Genomic DNA, 19,056 nt, shown 5'->3' on the forward strand with positions numbered 1-19,056 from the left:
TACTTTGAAACATTTATTTTTCTTGAAGTAGGTCATGTCCAATCATGGTTGTAATCAATGATTTCTAGGTATAGCATGTTGGCCTGGATCAGTCTCTCGAGCCTTGACTAGTCGCTGGAGCCTTGACCAGTCGCTTGAGCCTTGATCAGTCGCTCGATCTCCAACATCCGGTCGTTCAGACGTTTGTTGTCCTTCTGTTGCCGTCGCAAGTCCTCTTGAATGAGCGTCAGTCTGTGATGGGGATGTGTGTATTTAACGTTATGTTACTTCCCGTAAGTCGTGTGTCGCCATATAAACACACTCAACATAATAATCTTAGGAAGATTGTTTATCTGAATTTTCCTAAAAGCTTTGATCCAAACTATCTGTGTTTTCCGAACAAAACTGTATCAAACCACTTCGAGATCTTGCTGTTATTTGCATGTGTTCAACTGCAGACACATTAGTATTCACTACAAATTTTCTTAACACAAGAACTATCAAATTGACGTTAATCGCGACCTTAGTGTTCTAATGGTTATTCAGTATTTATCATTAATTAGATGAGCATAAAACCTCCTTTCAATATATTGTATTCGGGTGGTCAATAATGCTCATACTCACACGTCGTCCAGCCTGTTGGCCTTGGCGTCTTTGTCCGCCTTTGCGTCTTCTCTCGCAGTGTACTCTTGGACCACCTTCCGCCAGAATCCCGCGTCGTCCCAGGGCCCATCTGCAGCGCAAGGACTGCTGTGTTCATTCTACAAAATTGAAACGCCACGTCCGTGGTAATTTATGCAAGGTGTGTCGTTGAAAATATACATGGAATTTATATTAGGTTGCGTAAAAATGTGTAATGATGTGTAACATACAACTACGTGTTCGGTTTAATTTTTAACTTACAGCATAAGCAATAACAGCATAAAATTGTATCTTTTACGTTTTATTGCATAATGTTTATTTAAAATGTTTGCAGACTTTATTTTCAATACGAATCCCATAAAAAGAAGAGTCAAGTGTCTACCTTCGTCTTTTTACAGCACTTCTTGACACTGGCTGTCCATTTCCGGACGATGTTTTTCATAAGAATGAAGAGAACGTTGAACACGGTCAGAGGCGGAGGGAGTGTCAGTCGCTCCACGAAATCCTCAATGAGGACGTACCTTTGGAACTTCCAGATGTCGCTTGCAATCGTATTTACCTGTGCGTTTGTAAGACTGAAAAGTAAGGAATGAAGAGTTGAATCATAAATGACAGCATGCTAGCTCAAACGCGATGTTAGTCGCTTCGCAATCGAGTGTTGCCGATTTTATGAATGCAACCACAGTGCTCTTGCCAAGTGAGACACCTTCGCCTGATGGACAACGTGTGTATATAAATGGTTATTAAATAGGCCTGAGTTTTAGTTGCTGCAGTTATTTCTTAAACGGGCATGTGACATTGATGAGTTTCTATCTCCGGTGTAAAAGTACTGGGGATTGTCGTCGCATAAATTTAATAAGTGTTTCAGTTATTTTTAAATTTTGAAATGGTGTCAATGTTTCGGATATCAATGTGCAAGGAATTCCATAGATTAGAAGCAGATGGTGACATCGAACAAGTTTAGTTCTTCTTAATAAAATAATATAGTCGTCCGCGTTTCTCAGATTTCTAGATGATTGTTCATGAAATGCTTGTGGTAGAAGGTTAGTAAGGTAATTCGGACATTGACTGTTATACATTTTGTTCATATTAATGAGTTTGAGATAACTTCTTTGTTGGTCAAGACTTGGCCATTTAACTTTACAATAAAGAATTCTATGGATAAGGTTAGGCCTGAGACAATACGCGCGGCTTCATTTCGGAGTTTCTCTAATAATTCCTTGTCGTACAATGTACAACCACCCCATACAATGCACGCGTATTCCAGTAATAGTCGCACGTGTGTGAAGTATATTTGAATAAGACATTTATTTGAGAGTTTATACTTTACTTAACGCATAACTCCGATGAGTTACCTATAGCTACACCAACTCTAGTTACCTCTAGCAACGCTTTGTCATACTAGTTCTCTATATTTACATATTATAAAACTAGTTATCTTTGTCTACAAGTTGTAAATCTTGTACCCTTTATCTAGACATTTTAACACAATTTACTCATCAATGCAACTTTAAGCACAAGTTACCTCTAGCCACACCTTATAACCACAAGTGATTTGCGTGTTGCTATGATATTAATACGTCAAAACATCATTTTGAATGAATAATTATCAAATTAAAACAAAAAACAACTTCTCTGAAAAAAAACACTAAAAAATATAAATATTTTTTAGTTGAATACCTTGTTATATATATAAATAAATGAATATATATATATATATATATATATTTTTTTTTATTTATTTATTTATTTATTTTAATTATTTATTTATTTTTTTATTTGAAAGTAAAATCTTTTTTTCAATGAGGTTGACGTTTCGTTATAATTTGATTACTTTTCATTAAACATGATGCTTTCACTATTTAATATCATAGCCACACGCTAACCACCTGTGCTTATAACAAGTAAGCTCTAGCTACACCTAGCAACACAACGTACTTGAAGCTACGCATCAAACACATCTTAGTTGTAGCTTCATCTTATAACATGTCGCTCAAATGATTTATATAAAGACATTGCCTCACACATTTCATCTAGCTTCACATTTCAAAACAAGTAACTACTAGCTACAACGTGTACAACTAGTTATCGCTAGCAACAACTTGTAACTTAAGTTACCTCAAACAGCACACTTTAATACAGGTCATCTCTAGTTACAAATTGTTAAACAAGTGTTCTAGCTGGTTATTGCAACATAAGTTACCCCCAATCTACACATTGAACACACACGTGAACCCATACATTTACATTGTAACTACTATCTTTACATACAAATTGTAACAAAAGTTACCGCTCGATGCACATTGTAATACGTGTTACCTGAGACTACACGTTGTAGCACATGCTACGTCTAGCTAAACATTAAATCATAAGTTACCCCTCTAGCTTAACACTGTAACACGAGTTACCCCTGGCTAATTTAATAGCCTCTAGCTTTAAATTACAACAGGTGTTACCTCTTGCTAGTTTTTAATACGCATTACATCTAGTTTTACAGAGTAACAACTGCTATATCCAGCTACACATTGCTCCACCTAGTTACACCTAGTAACGCCTATTATACCGAAATATTAATCATCTCTCACGAGAACATAGCGAAGAGCAGGGTGACGAGGATCAGCTTGCAGATCATGACGTACTTGAGCGTGACGATGTATCCAGAAAAGCTTGAGTACGGACATTGCTCCAACCGCTTGATGTCCACTGGAAACGGTCAGATACCCATAATCATGTTATTCCACTGTGCATGAATTTATCGCACCTTGAACATGATTTTGTATGATATCATTGTCGACCGTAATTAACATAACATTGTACATTAATCTGTATCTAAATTTGAATCTTCGCCACATGCATTATTCGAATGGCATGAACTTTAAACTGTCTCACTTGATTAAGAAGTTGGGAGTAATAATTAGAGAAATTAGAAATTAACTGTATGCCCTACTGCAACGCAAAAAAATGAGATCGCACATTTCGCGCACATGAAAAGCGTTCCACAAAGTGAAAACATAGTATGCGATGGCCATTATTGAAATTAGTGACAATACGAGGAAAATGTATTTATCATCAAATATTATTGGCTCCATCGACAATATAATATAGACGCCCTTTTTGTATATTTCACGAAGAGCATAACTTACGCCTTTATGGTTTATTATTCAGATTAAACAAGTGCTTACTGTATCCTTCTTGTGAAGTACTGTAGTTATGACCTGAAAGAATACAAATGGCAAAACGTTTATCTGTATAAGGAATGATATTGTTGATGTTGTTGACTATGATGACAACGACGACGACAACGACGATGATAATGATGATGATGATGATGATGATGATGATGATGATGATGATGATGATGATGATGATGATGATGATGATGATGATGATGATGATGATGATGATGAAGGATGATGATGATGATGATGATGATGATGATGATGATGATGATGATGATGATGATGATGATGATGATGATGATGATGATAATAATAATAATAAAAAGTTATAATAATAGCAAATCATAGTCATTATATTATTATCATAAAAAGCATCATACCAAGAACCCAAATCTTACACATCTGTCAATTTACTTTCGTGTGTGAAAATAATATGGTAACGAATAAGTGCTTTTCGATAAACGATAGTAATTGCTACATGTTTCTTGAAGCTGGATGAATTTTACTCTGTTTTACATTTTACTCTCGGTCATATTATCTCCATCAATTACATTAATAGTCTTTGTTGGTGAAGATTAATAACCTGTTAATAAAGTATAGTATGTCATGTCGTTTTATAAAGGCAGCAAATGCTCATTTAAAGTTATTTTTGATTGTTTATGAATTCCTTATTAATTAATTTAGTGTTTCATACAGCACGTCTCAAATATAAACGCACAGTATACACTGACCTACATGACAGTAACTGAGGGTTCTTTCATAGTCCGGTGAACAACGTGGATCTCCTGAAAAGAGAAGCTATATGTATACATTGGGTCAATAACAACAGCAATCTCCACGCAGAGTTGTCGTTCCTTGCTCTCACATACAACTCTGCGAAAGGCTCAGCCCTCCATTTTGTCTATAAAATAGATAAAACCGAACAAACGCATTCAACGTATATTTGATTGGATATTTGAGATCGCATGCATTAAATTAAGAAATATGACTTTTAATTGTACGATAAATCGTGCAAAAACTTGCGAGTTTTAAAGGGATCTTTTCACGCTTTGGTAAATTGACAAAATTGAAAAAAGTTGTTTCAGATTCGCAAATTTTCGTTTTAGTTATGATATTTGTGAGGAAACAGTAATACTGAACATTTACCATGGTCTAATATAGCCATTATATGCATATTTTGACGATTTTAAAACCTAAAAATTATAAAGCGTTGCAACGCGAAACGATTGAATAATTTGGAGAGTTCTGTTTTTGTCGTTAAATTTTGTGAAACTACGAAGATTGTTTATATAAGGTATAAAATACATCAAGTATGTGTACTCGGCGGAATAGCTCAGTAGGCTAAAGCGTTTTTACTTCAGGACTCTGGCAGGACTCCAGGGGTCACTGGTTCGAAACCTGCTCCGGGCAAAGTTCTTTTCCTTTGTTTAATTTTATTCTTGATTTTTTACAGGAGCTTTTACGATCCAATGTTTACATTTATCAATATAAAGCATTTAATGAATAAGTTAAAAAAATGCCAAAATCTGTGAAAAGGCCTCTTTAATGCAACTCTTTGGAACTAATTTATTGCACATTTGCGCAGATGGAATCATTCCACGCACTTCACAAATGTAAACAATTGAACATTTTTTTTGAGTGACGTTAGGAATTGCTTCGACGTGTGTATGTATGTTTGTTTCTTAACATAAAAAAAAAACATATCAATTTTATAATAATGAATTAAGACTGATATAAGATATCATGGTATGAGATGGTTTTCTTTAATGCAGTGAATGCAATGTAACCGTCGTGCAAGAGATTGTTTAGTATTCTGTAACCTCAATGATGAACGCTTGGAATGATCATGACATAAATGAGACGCTTTCATAACAATATTGCGTTCTTAGCCCCATTGTGTCACACCGGTCTTACTGCCCTGTGTGAATGCGCGCAAAGCATTGTGGGAAACGGACTTTTTCCATCATGGCGTTGGTATACATAATAAACACGGAAGTGAAAAATGGTAATTAATTATTATCAAAAACAGTCCCCATCAAACCGGGCCAGCTGTAATATATATATATATATGGATGCAGTTTGTACTTCAAAAGGAGCCACTTTTCATGTCAGTCTATTGTTTGTAAGAATCACTAAACACGAAATTAGACTAACTAAACACGTTGCAATACTGTATCTTCGAAATAGTAAATAAATCTAAATCATAAATAAATCTTTATAATTAAATACCTGCTAAAATTTGAGAACGTAAACAATTTAAAATAAACGCTGTGAACATTACAAGGAATCGTACATGTAGGCCTACTGTGTGAGAGGATTAATCAGAGATAACATAAAATGGAGTTCGAATGATCTAACATTTTGAGGAGGACGTCATGGTATCTTGGACATTTGGCACTTTCATATATTTATTTAGTAGATACTGAAGATGCTGAATGTGCTAATTGCAACATCAAAGACGAGCAGGTGAGATTTTTACAGCTTTATTTTTCTTGACATAATATTGTATGTTTTCCATTAAATTTATATGCCAGTGTTTATTGGAAAATAACGTGTTCTTTTGAGTTAATTTGGGAGATTAATGTTGTTGCTTTTATGATTAAAAATACCTTGAAATTGATAATAATAGTGACAATAACGTAGTGACGTCACCATCTATGTATAGAATGTTCTTAGCCCAACACAGAGGTGAATGTAATGTAACCGTCGTGCAAGAGATTGTAACAACAGGCAATTGTTATGAGAAATGCATATAGTAAACGCGAAGCAAAAATACCCGTATGCTTAAACAATACAATACAATGAATGTCAAATGGATAAATGTGGCTGTCAATGGTTCCCTTTATACACATATATTTCATGGTAAAACATAATCGATTCATTGCAAATATCTAGTGCAAATTAGTAATTCAACAAGCGAGGATATATATTTACGGAAACGGATGTAATGCTTAAAGTAAATGATACTATGGAAGACGCAAAAGCTATAAGACAACAATCATGCGAAAAGGGGTCGTATACCGTCTGCGGCAAGGTAACACAAGAAGTTAGTGTTGCAAACAAAGCAAAACATAAGATAATGCAATCAGTAAACTATACAATTGGAGCATTGACCAAGGTAACACAAGCATTATGTGACGTACTACTAGTAGTGCGCATGATAGTGCTTGCAGGCATTGAAAGAAATGATATAAGACAAGCAATACGAGTCTTTAATGTAAGCAGAAATCAAGATTGTGAGAGCCGTAAACTAAAATATGAAAGCATTCAATGATCTAAGGTTAACAGAAAACGTGTTTATTCTAGACATAAACAAGGTAATAGAAATTACAACACAATATAAAATATGTAAACACATAAACAAGCTGTTACATACCGTCTAGGTCCGACACCTGTGTGAGCCACATCGCGTAGATGGGGCGGGTGATGATTCGCTTGAGCAGCTCCCCGTTAAGGGGCCAGTGGGGATAAATGATCGCCTGGATTGTAACCCCGCCCACGATCATAAAGATCAGGAACATCCGCACAAACACCACGAAATCTTGTGTTATCTAAAACATGCATATGATTTACAAAAAAAATTAAAACGAACTCTATCAACATACAGAGTCGAATCAACGTAGCTTAAGTACGTTTTGAGTTATCGTAAGATCCAGATGTTTGGTACAGACAAACGGAACGACAAACAAACGGTCACAAGGAAAATGAAATTCATATCCTCCATATGGCCTTCTACCAACAAGCCAAGTTTCATCAACCTAGCTTACGTAGTAATCGCTGATTTTTTTCATTTATTTATGCTTCCATAGCATATGTAACCATAAAAACCGCAATGTGTATCTAACGAACATTATCCATTTTCCAAACATGACTTCCTATCAGCATACCAAGTTGTATCCATGTAGCTTGAAAACTACTATTAGCTCTTGAAGGATCAATGTTTTATTTAAATATTTCCGTAACCATACGGGAAACTATTTTCGTCGGACGAAAAAAAGTACAATAATGTGCATAATATGCCACTCTAAACACATGCCAAGTTTTATCTGTCAAGCTTAAGTACTTTTGATCGCAGGATCAAGATTTGGACGGACTGATTGTCACACGGACGGATTAATTTATTGACCCATGCGGTTAAAGTGGTAAGGACTAAAACATGTACTAGTACATGCCTTCGTAGAAAACGCAGCACAGTTTTGTTGCATTCAAATATTTATTTTGTTGTTATGCATCTGACATTATTAGTGGTTCCGTAGTGTAGTGGTTATCGCGCTCGCTTGACAGTAAAGAAGTCCAGGATTCGAAACCAAGCAGAACCATGCTATTGCACTATCTTGCTATTAATAAGTTTTATTAATGACAGCAAATGCCATTAAAGGTTCGTTTTTGTCGTTTGTCCATTCTATAATATTGTGTTAAATTTTACTTTACCTGGACCTGTTTATGGATTGTTAAATTGAAAGAAATTGAAACAAGAGGGCCATCAGGCCCTAAGGCGCTCACCTGAAAGCCAAAGGTACTAGACTATGTAAAAATGCAAGCTGATTCATGAAGATTATTTGGACCAAAACGTGACTTTTATCATGTTTTTTTTATATTTGACCTTGTGACCTAGTTTTTGAGCTCATATGACCCAGCTTCATTCTCTGGCAAAATGTCATTGGGACAAATGTTCTGACCAAGTTTCATGAAGATTGGCCAATACCTGTGGCTAATATAGTGTCAACAAGTTTTCACTAAAGCCATATAAGGACAACTGCCCTCCCCCCCCCCCCTGGCGGCCATGTTTTTCAACAAACCATAACCATTTTCAAACTCACTCAAGCTTTTGTAAGAACAAATGGTCTGATCAAGTTTCATAAAGATTAGATAATAAATGTGAGTTCTAGAGTGTTAACAAGGTTTTGTAGTAAGTAGCCATTTAAGGAAAAATGCCACGCCCCATTGCGGCCATGTTTTTTAACTGATCTCAACCATTTTTTAACTTAGCCCAGATATTATTAGTTCAAATATTCTGACCAAGTTTCATGAGCATTGGACCACAAATGTGACTTCTGGAGTGTTAACAATGTTTTACCATACAGTAAAGCCATATAAGGAAAACTGCCCCGCCCCATGGCGGCCATGTTTTTCATTCAACTGGAACCATTTTCGAACTCGTCCAAGATATTATTGGGACACATGTTTTGACCAAGTTTCATGAAGATTGGACTAAACATGTGACTTCTAGAGTGTTAACAAGGTTTTACTATAGTCAAATAAGGAAAACTGCCACGCCCCCTGGCGGCCATGTTTCTCAAACAACCGGAACCATTTTTGAACTCGTCCAAGATATCATTATAACAAATGTTCTGACTAAGTTTAATGAAGATTGGACAATAAATGTGACTTCTAGAGTGTTAACAAGGTTTTACTATAGTCATATACGGAAAACTGCCACGCCCCCTGGCAGCCATGTTTTTCAACCAACCGGAACAGTTTTTGAACATCTCCAAGATATTATTGGGACACATGTTCCCACCAAGTTTCATGCAGACTGGACTAAAAATGTGACTTCTAGAGTGTTAACAAGGTTTTACTATAGCCAAATAAGGAAAACTGCCACGCCCCCTGGCAGCCATATTTTTCAACCAACCGGAACCATTTTCGAACTCTTCCAAGATATTATTGAGACACATGTTCGAACCAAGTTTCATGAAGATTGGACAATAAATGTGACCTTTAGAGTGTTAACAAGGTAAATGTTGACGGCGCACGACGCACAACGCACGACGCACGACGGACAAAGGCGATCACAATAGCTCATCATGAGCACGTTGTGCTCAGGTGAGCTAAAAATAAGATTTGCAAATTTTCGTCGTAGTTATGTAACATGCGACAAAACAATAATACTGAACATTTACCAGTCTCTAAAATCCATTGTAAGCATCTTTGGCAAATTAATTTTTTTTTGAGAGTTCTGTTGTTATCGTTATATTTTGTGACACTACCTACATTGCGTATAGTATAAAATACAAAGCGACTTACGTAAGCACAGATGGCTGAGTGGTTTAAGCGTTAGTTTTTTACTCAATTGATCAGTGGTTCAAGCCTAGGCTCAAGTAACTTTTATTCTTGCTTTAATTTAAGTATCGTAATTGACTTGAGTTTTTTAGCTGCAATGTTTACATTAGTCAAATTATATCGTTTAATGTCAAGTGTCATAACATGCCAAAATCTGTGAGCGATGCCCTTTAATATGCAACGTCATAATAGTTTTGACAATATTATTGTAAACGTTTTAGTGTTGTTTATTTGGTCTCAACGCTAATTTGCATTTAATTTATTTTTAATGCTCGGTTTTAATACAAACAAAAAACATATATACCATTCTCTGTATTCTGATAAGCATGGGCCCGAGGGTGGGGCTGATAGGCAGGTACACGCCCAGCAGACGATAGTAGAAGTAGATCAGGGCGTAGCAGTTGAATTCCTTTGCCTAGTTAAGCAACAAGTTAATTGAGTTATCCTACAACTAAATTATTGCTCATAGCAAAAGTAAAAAGTCAAAAGGTTGCCGTGTCTAAGTGGATGTGTCTGCCTAGCGACCGGGAGGTCACGGGTTCGATCCCCACTGAGGGAGCGTTTTTTAGATTCCCCCAAAGACACCAAGTACTGGTTCTTTGTCACAGGATACGGACTCGAGATCGTTTAAATATGCCACAGGCTTTTGATGCGATCAAAATAAATAAGTATCATCAAAGACCTTCAAACTGTAGTAGACCTTTCATGTACATAATTTGACGGTCGACTATTTCTGGAATATATAGCATTAAAGGTTAAAAAATTTGCTCGTTCTTCGACAGTGAACGCTTGATAATAGAAAAAAACACTCATAATATAATTAATATTTTTCCATATACACAATAAAGATATAAATATTAAAAATATACAAGCAATGAATTCGAACCAATATAAGGTTCGTGCTATTATGTGCACTCGATACATAAAACAGCCGAACTTCACGGTTGAATGACACGATGGATTAATTACGTAATTAAGCTGTGTGTAATGAGACCTCTGCATGCAAACATCATGCTTGACATAAACATTTTCTTCGCCAGGAAACCACACAACACCCGTCCATCAAATGTTAAAAAAACACATTAAAAAACATTTTTTCAAATGTACATTATCACCTTGAGGAAATTATTAAATCCAGCATTTGTTACATCTCTGTTTAAAAAGATATGACAAGCCCTTGCGTGTTACATTAAGATTCTACTAGTCTTACTAGCAATATTACACATGTGGCATGAATAGAATGCTTGAAGTAGGACAACGCGTGCATTATAATTTGTGTTATAGCATGCCGAATGAACTCTATAAGTATAAACAACTCGCATGCTTTATCCTAATTTATTTTCGGGTTTGTTCGGTTATGGGATTTACGGTACGGGCTTAATACTGCTATTACAGTCAATTGTTTTTGAAACGTTCTAACCGATTTAACCTGCTTCCCGTGGATAACAAATATCTGAGCCGTGTTCTGTGAAAAGGGGTTTAATGCATGTGCGTAAAGTGTCGTCCCACAGGCTAATCTTGGACGACACTTTCCGCACATTCATTAAACCCCCATTTCACAGAGCACGGCCATTCTTTATATTAACGGAATCCATGCATACTGGTTAGTATCAGGTTAATGTTAACTAGCTGTCTCCTGTGTGGGTATTCTTGTTATCTAGCTGTCTCCTGTGTGTGTATTCTTTAAGCTTCAGCCAAAATCAAAAAGTATGTTTTAGCATACCAACCTCGGTGTAGTCTGACGAGCCCGAGTACAACCTGACTATCCGGAGACCGAGGATGATAAGGAAGAAAGTGATCAACCCGATGTCCACGTAACTCCACAGCAGCGAGATCGTCTTGAACTTCTGAATATATGAAAACATTTGTAGGCAATAAATTGAAAACCAACAGGTCAGTGACTCTCGGGCAAGGCAATATATTGTATATCAAACAAGCATTGAACCAATGAAATTTGCTTACAATATTGCGACTAATCTTATTAAATATCGTACAGCAAATTTAAGTCACGAAACAGTTTTTGAAGAAGTATCATCACTAAGCACCAGCCTTCAACATTGATACATTTATATAATTCTATGCAATTACTTTCAATCTTGCTCATGTCCTTTATTATAGGCATATATATACAGCACAGACATTTATTTGTCAAGAGCATGAAAATTCACTCGTATCTCATATTTGTCGTATGATCATAGTTCAGACAGGAACCAGAGCAATATTGTAAAAGCATTATTACAGTTTCTACTTCTGCAGCAACTGCTAATTACTACATTATATAACGTATACTGCTGCTGCTATAACAACTGCTTTCGATGTTGCTCTTACTGATTCTACTAATAAAACTGATACTATCATGGCTACTTATAACATTTACATTTCTACAACTCCTTCTGCTACTGGTATTAATATATAACTGGTTATATTGTTTTAGTGCTACTTAGACTTCTAGTTCTACGGGTACCACGGCAATAACCTTTCTACTGATACTACTGGTGAGTCTGATATTACTGAGTTCACTTCTGCTACTGCTATCCCTGCTACTACTGCGTACTAAGTCCACTACTGTTATAACTGTTATTACCGCTGCTACTGCTTCTATTGGTGATATTGCTTCTACAGTTGTTATGTTGCTGCACCTGCCATTGCTATTCCATTACCAGTACTTCACCACTTCTGCAATAATTGCAATTAATACCTGTCGTTTCCTGTACGTTCGCCATACGAGCTCGATGTGGATCATGAGCACCCAGAACCACACGATTCCGTCTAGGAGCCTGTTCCCGCAAGTGGGCCACAATGTTGCAAGGGAAAACAAGCCCAAGAACATGAAGTAGAATATCTGTGCGCGAGAGGGATGAATTAGTACTGAGATTAAGAACTTAAATCGATATAATATCAGTGATTTATGTGTTTCATTTCTGCAAAATTTGGTATTCCATTCCTTTTCCAAATAATATATATGCATGTCGTTTGGTAAGCATTTTGATGCCAGACGTTAATAATATTATCAACAACATGTCCACATAACAATTATGGTCCAGTTCGGTCAATGTACAATTAAATTCATTAATATGTTATAGCTGAGTGATTTAATGTACATGTAGTATTGACATAAATCTGTAGCAATCGATATGGGTAATTTGAAAACCAAAATAAGCCATATGGCAACAACTCGTTCAACAGTCATCAACATTGGTTTGTATAAACAAGATATGTTCATAATAACCATGGGTACCTGAGTAGTCCAAAACTTCGTGATGGGGGCGGTACAGAGGAGGTAGTACTTCTCATAGAACGGTGTCTCACTCTGGATTCCTTTCTTCAGGGCAGCTCGCAGCTTTGACCCTATATTTTTCCGCTGGCAAAAGTCACAAACATGTCTGAGAACAATTATCGATTTTCGCGAAGAATGTATCGAGTGGGTATGTTTACAAATGGCTTATTTGAGGTCCATAGTTCGGTTGAGGCCATATGTTTATAGAATAACCTAGACAACTTACGCGCGTATATATGCGACGTTAAGGACACACGTTGTCATCTAAAAAAAATAACAATTCATGATGGTATCTGTATTCTTAATATTTTATAAGTAACGGTTGATGACATGGCACGCAAACGTTCATCATCGAAAACTTATGTCACTATGTTAACTGATATTAGATCATTGTATCTTCATCGTAGAAAGACTGTTGATGAAGAATTGGGAATTAAAGTAACGCATCGTGTCTACCGCATTATAAATGCATAGTGATTGAATAACATTTAGTTTTTGTAATGCCATTTCACAAAGAATAAATCGATATACTAAATATCTCGGAAGCGACTTAAACTAGGCTTCTAGTCGTTAATGTTTGAAACCTGCCGGCGGCTTGAAGGTTACAATAAATAGTACTGAGTCACAGTCAGTCCTGATTCAAAATCATGACAGGAAGGTTAAATGCTGTACGTTTGATTACATCACCAATGGTTGGGTGCATGCTGCATACAATTTATACAATACAATTAAACTTAAATGTTTTTGTTTAAAATTAATGGTGTATATGTAAGAAACAACAAATGCCTTTTTCAACATGTATAGCAACAGGAAGACAAATACCAATGTGTAATTTCTTAGGTAAATATTTTGAGCTACAAAGTATAGACTTTATTTAAACTTTGATATTTTAAAAGTGTTCAATCTTCTCTTTCTAACAATGCATCGTGATGAATTGTAACGAGGCCGTAGGCAAATTGAAATAAAACATTGTATATTTTATACAGATTAAAGAGGCAATTGATTCGGGCATGTTAGAAGACATTTTGCATGCGCGTTTCCACGTTCGTGTTGAGGAAACAGGGTTGATGGAAATTGTTGGCATTGCTTGCATTTTGATGCAAAGTATTAAATGAAAACGCTACATTGCAAATACACGTCAACGTATTTAATAAGCATGTACTCACACAAACAACCCGTTGGAGTGTGTACATTTTGAGATACAGCTTGTTTTTGCAGCGCAGCGTTTTAAAGTAAAAAGTAGTTCACGCGACTGAAATTCTCAAAATCGATCAAATTAAGCCCTCTGGTTTCCGACATCATTCTTAACGAACGCGTGTACCGATTTCTTTCTGTTCGACATCGCAAGATCCTCCACCTCGTCGTCGTCGTAATCATCAGCATCATCGACAAACATGTCATCTTCTAGATTGAAAAATAAACACGAAATAAACACAATGTATTTTGTTTACTTAACTGTTTTTAATATAAGGTAACGTCGTACTTTTCATTACATAATAAGTGTTCGGAAAAAAATGTCTCATCATAAATACATGCGTTAACAAGTTACATGTATTAAATTTGGAAACACTCAATAAGACAACTTAAGCTAAAAACATATTAAATTTAAGTAATCATAAAACTCAACTGATATAACGTCAAACATGCGAATTAAAATGCATAACATTGAAAATTTGTATTAAGAACGACTTAAAGAATATTTTACCGTCTACACTGTCCTTGACCGAGGGACTGAATCGAATCCAGATGTACATGGGAAATATCAGCACCACGCTGGTAAGAATCTGGGTGGAAAAGTACAAACAGTATAATAAAAAAGTTGTCATGTACATGGAGTTTGTTTTCCCCCCAAGCGTGTCATAATTTATCATATTTCGTCAGAATATTTATCTTCTATACATAACTTACATCAGTACGTTACTATCATGTTGACGATATTCGCTGTTATGCATTAACCATTACTTACATGAGTCATTCGGCGCTATCTCGCGCAATACAAGATAAGAGAAGTGAAAGACATTATAATATAGTATATGTTGTTTTCAAAGGTGTTGCTTTTCAAATAATATGTTTGCTTATGCGCGATGCAAGAGGGAAAGTATGTTTATAGTTGTGGGCCAACATGTGTTGCATGCAACGTTTCAACAAAACATTTATAATTGTCACGGAACTTTGTTCAGCACTCATTATGTACATCATCATTCATATTTTAATACGTTTTCATCGGATTAAATGAATAAATCTCACATTTATAATTTGTAATTTGCTCGTATAAATGTTTGGATGAGAAGGTATAGTGCACGCCTTTGATTGCACATACAGGTATAAATATACTGTTTGAGTGATTGACGATAACATACTGTCAACATTATGAAGTCGTTGTATATAATACTTAAACTGGCTCATGTTATTTCACGCGTTTTCTCATCGTCATCATCATTATCATAATAACCATCATCATTCCATCAACCGGTGTGGTCATTGGGGAAAAATACACAAACCTGACTGTGACATTTATGTATTTATAAGAAGGCAAACTATAACCGAATAGAACCACTTACCTTAAACCAGTACGGAAGCCTGTACAATCCCCAGTCCAACTCCTTGATGTGGAGAGCGCCAAAGAAACGCTTCGTGAGCCAACGCTGGCAGCACGGGTGGCCGAGGAAGTAGATGGCGCCTGCGTCATGCGCGAGCTCTACCACTGTCTTCTTGTCAAAATCCGACAACTTCCGGCCGAGCATATGGAACGCCTGAGCGCTCGCGTCCCTCCAGCAGATCTCTAGGGCTCCCAGGGCCATGTCCGCGAATTCTCTACAAGCGTATGATATCCATAGAGAGCATATCATTATGAAATGTATTGTGGCAACCACAGTTTATTGAATGGTGTTAGGTGTGACTTTTCAGTATTTAAAAGAATAAATATGGATCGTGTGAACACCACATGCACCATATGCCTTTATTCGATTCAATTAAGATACGATTATTGAGAATACGAAAATGCAATTGCGTGGCTAATTATGGCGTTCCGAACACAGTCGCGTAAAAATAATAATTATAATTAAAGTCTCGCCGACCAGACGATGAGTTAACAATACGCATAAATAAGGTTGTGTGCAATAGCAAAGGCTTAACCCATTTATGCCTAATGGACTCTCCTGTCCTTCTAAATTGTATCAATTTATTTCAAAAATTAGGGATGTCTACCGGTAGTATATTTATCTGTATATTTAGAATATTGCTTACAGAAATTCCTTTAAGCAAACAGCGTAGACTCTGATGAGACGCCGCATCATCAGGGTCTACGCTGTTTGCCAAGGCCTTTTTCTAGACGCTACAAACCTGGAGTTATCCTCGAGCTCCTTCCGCTGGTACTGCTCCACGTGGTACCTCTCCATCTCCTTGTACATTCGGCTGCACACCAACGCCATTGCAACCGGCTCGCTGCAGCGCCGCCATAGCGTCTTGGCCAGCTTGTGTCGGTTCATTAGGACCGCCCACACAAGCAGACAGTCCAACGCCTAAAACAGTGTCAGACCCCGTCTAATGGCGATAATGTCGAACACTAATGGTTACGCATCAGACCGGCCCATGTCATCAGGAAGTTGAGAGCCTTCTAGGTCCGAATAATTGCATATAGTTCGTGACACTGACTCCACAAGGCATTTTCTATCTTAGCTAACGCTCCCCTACTTTAATTCAAACGCATCAATTCGTTGTTATAAATTGAGCGAAAAACAATTGTGAAGCGAACATTAATATACCAGTATAAATAAAACATGGTATATGTTATTATTTGTTATTCAACCGCGTGCCAATTAACATCCCCCGAAAATGGGGCACTTAAAACGTACTTGAATACACGTACTTAGATATCACATCATATTTAAACACAACGTACTTTTCTCTCGGCCGCTGTCGCATTCTCGGTGTACGTTCCGGTTGAGTTGGCGGTCAGCTCGTCCGGCCTGATGAACTTTTCCAGGAGGGTAAGCCGCAATAGCAGACGATCTAATTGCTCCGAGAGAAACTTGGGGCCCAGGGGACGGCTGGGTGACTGAGAAAACAAGAGCGCGAAAGAGATAGAGAAATGCCCATCATTCCTGGTGTACGATTAAAATTGGGCGTTTGTGACATTAATTGGATATCCATGTATTTTTGCCCTGCGTTTTTATTGCAATATTTTCATAACTCCTGAGATATTTTGGTATTCCTATCTGAGTTTGTATAAGTAGTCAAGTTAGATTCATATACAGCATTTGCATGATATATCAAGTTTATACTTGAGCAATCTGATCATACAATGTCAACACGTTAGTTCTCGTTTTATTGTACGACAAATCATGCGAACTTTACATTATCGTGTTTAATATTGCTAACGTTATGAGTTTACATACTCACCCATATAATCCCTAGCACCCCCTCAAGGCAGACACTGACGAAGAACTCCTTGTCATCGGCCTTCTCAAACAGCAGCTTCAATTTTTTGTGGTTAAGATACTTATGAACCCTGACCCCCTGTGCCAAGAACAGGTCGATGAAGCCCTCTCGATTGTTCTGCAACAGCGCTTTCTCAAACATGTTCTTGTCGATCTGTAAAGAAAAAATAATATATAGTTTTTATTGTTTTTTAAATAACTTGTTCTCATTCATAATGTATGCGGTCCTTTAAATTTAACTGATTAAGATGTTGTAGCCTGGTAAAATAGCTAAATTAAACTGAGTCTCGTCCTTGAAAACACAGCGGTTCAACGTTGTATGTAATCGGTTAATCGTATTTATGACGATACTTTTTCAATAGTCGTTTAAGGTGATTTTTGCAGCTAAAACAATTGCTGGCAATGTTCACAAAAGACCATTTTACGGTGGCATAGAGGTGACATTCACTTCTCTTTTTTCAATTGCTATCCTCTTTTTTCTATCTCGTGGCCACGAGTTAGCTATGTCGTGGCCAAGAGATAAAAAAACAGAGGTGTGCAAAACTAAATGAAAGCGGCGTACAATTAAATAAAGAGCGGTGCTTCTCTTTTTTTTAAATTGCTCTCCTCTTTTTTCTATCTCGTGTCCACGAGTTAGCTATGTCGTGGCCACGTGGAAAAAAGAGGAGAGCAATTTAAAAACAGAGAAGTGAATGTCACCTCTATGCCACCGTACCATTCTGGTTCAAACAGGCTATGTGTAACGATACGGGGTACATTGTGCAATTCGCAACAACTTTGGTCTGCCCTTTTTGCGCATTGAAATGCTTCAAAATCACGTTGTTTCGAAGTTCGTCCGTCCACTACTCATAAGTAAAAGTTTCGTGTGGGGTGGAAACAGAAGACAGTATGTGATGTCAAAATGTGATCCTATACATATATAGAATAATCTTTGCAACTTTCAAAATCATAAATTTTAAAACATATATTTGGGTTCCCAATTAATCTGTTTTAACTGAAAAAATCTTAAATAGAGCTATTTAGTTGAAAAAAAAGGCCCAGTTTCATTATTTATGCGAGTATATAATCGATTGTCTTCTGCGAGTATCGTTTCGGTACCAATACTAGAAAACAAATATAAATTCACATTAATCAATGTGGTTTACCTGGGCTCTACAGAAGTCCTGCTGAAATATCTCCGCCGCAATATCCGGTCGGTTCCAGTCGATGGTCAGTTGAAGGTCGTTCTGGAGCTGCTCCGGTAGACCCACACCGTCCCTCTTTTCCGCTACAATAATAGTCGCGCCATGCGGAAATGTGTATTATGCCATCTACGGCCAGCGTAGCTCCAGACAACCCTGCGCAATCGCGCAGTCTGGTTAAGACCTACCCTGTCCGCGATAATAAGCGTGCGCGAAGGGGCAGGCTTGTCTGGAGCTCCGATGCCTGGCTATGGCTTTTGACTCATTTCCACATGACGAGGCTCGTGTTACCGTTT

The 19,056-nt window shown here is 36.9% G+C and overlaps 1 protein-coding gene across 1 annotated transcript; it reads right to left on the reverse strand.

The window, feature by feature from the left end:
- Nucleotides 1-15,113, reverse strand: LOC127842020 (protein ced-11-like). The gene is made up of 14 exons (XM_052371331.1): nucleotides 15,049-15,113; nucleotides 14,846-14,924; nucleotides 14,462-14,544; nucleotides 13,102-13,224; nucleotides 12,562-12,705; nucleotides 11,591-11,710; nucleotides 10,168-10,278; nucleotides 7,177-7,351; nucleotides 4,532-4,585; nucleotides 3,804-3,836; nucleotides 3,207-3,324; nucleotides 1,004-1,196; nucleotides 604-740; nucleotides 1-231 (listed from the first exon to the last, which is right to left on the reverse strand). Exons 2-14 carry the CDS (start codon nucleotides 14,892-14,894, stop codon nucleotides 108-110), a joined length of 1,464 nt encoding a protein of 487 aa, XP_052227291.1. The 5' UTR covers nucleotides 14,895-14,924; nucleotides 15,049-15,113; the 3' UTR covers nucleotides 1-107.
- Nucleotides 15,114-19,056: the final 3,943 nt, after the last annotated feature.

The sequence above is a fragment of the Dreissena polymorpha genome, chromosome 8 (assembly GCF_020536995.1).
Source record: "Dreissena polymorpha isolate Duluth1 chromosome 8, UMN_Dpol_1.0, whole genome shotgun sequence".
NCBI classification, from domain to species: Eukaryota; Metazoa; Mollusca; class Bivalvia; order Myida; family Dreissenidae; genus Dreissena; species Dreissena polymorpha.

Coding starts and splice junctions, on each gene's coding strand:
- LOC127842020 (XM_052371331.1), bottom strand. CDS start 14,894: ATGTACATCTGGATTCGATTCAGTCCCTCGGTCAAGGACAGTGTAGAC. Junction 10,279..11,590: donor GCTCGTCAGACTACACCGAG/GTTGGTATGCTA, acceptor TTGCTTAACTAG/GCAAAGGAATTCAACTGCTA. Junction 7,352..10,167: donor TTATCAGAATACAGAGAATG/GTATATATGTTT, acceptor TGCATGTTTTAG/ATAACACAAGATTTCGTGGT.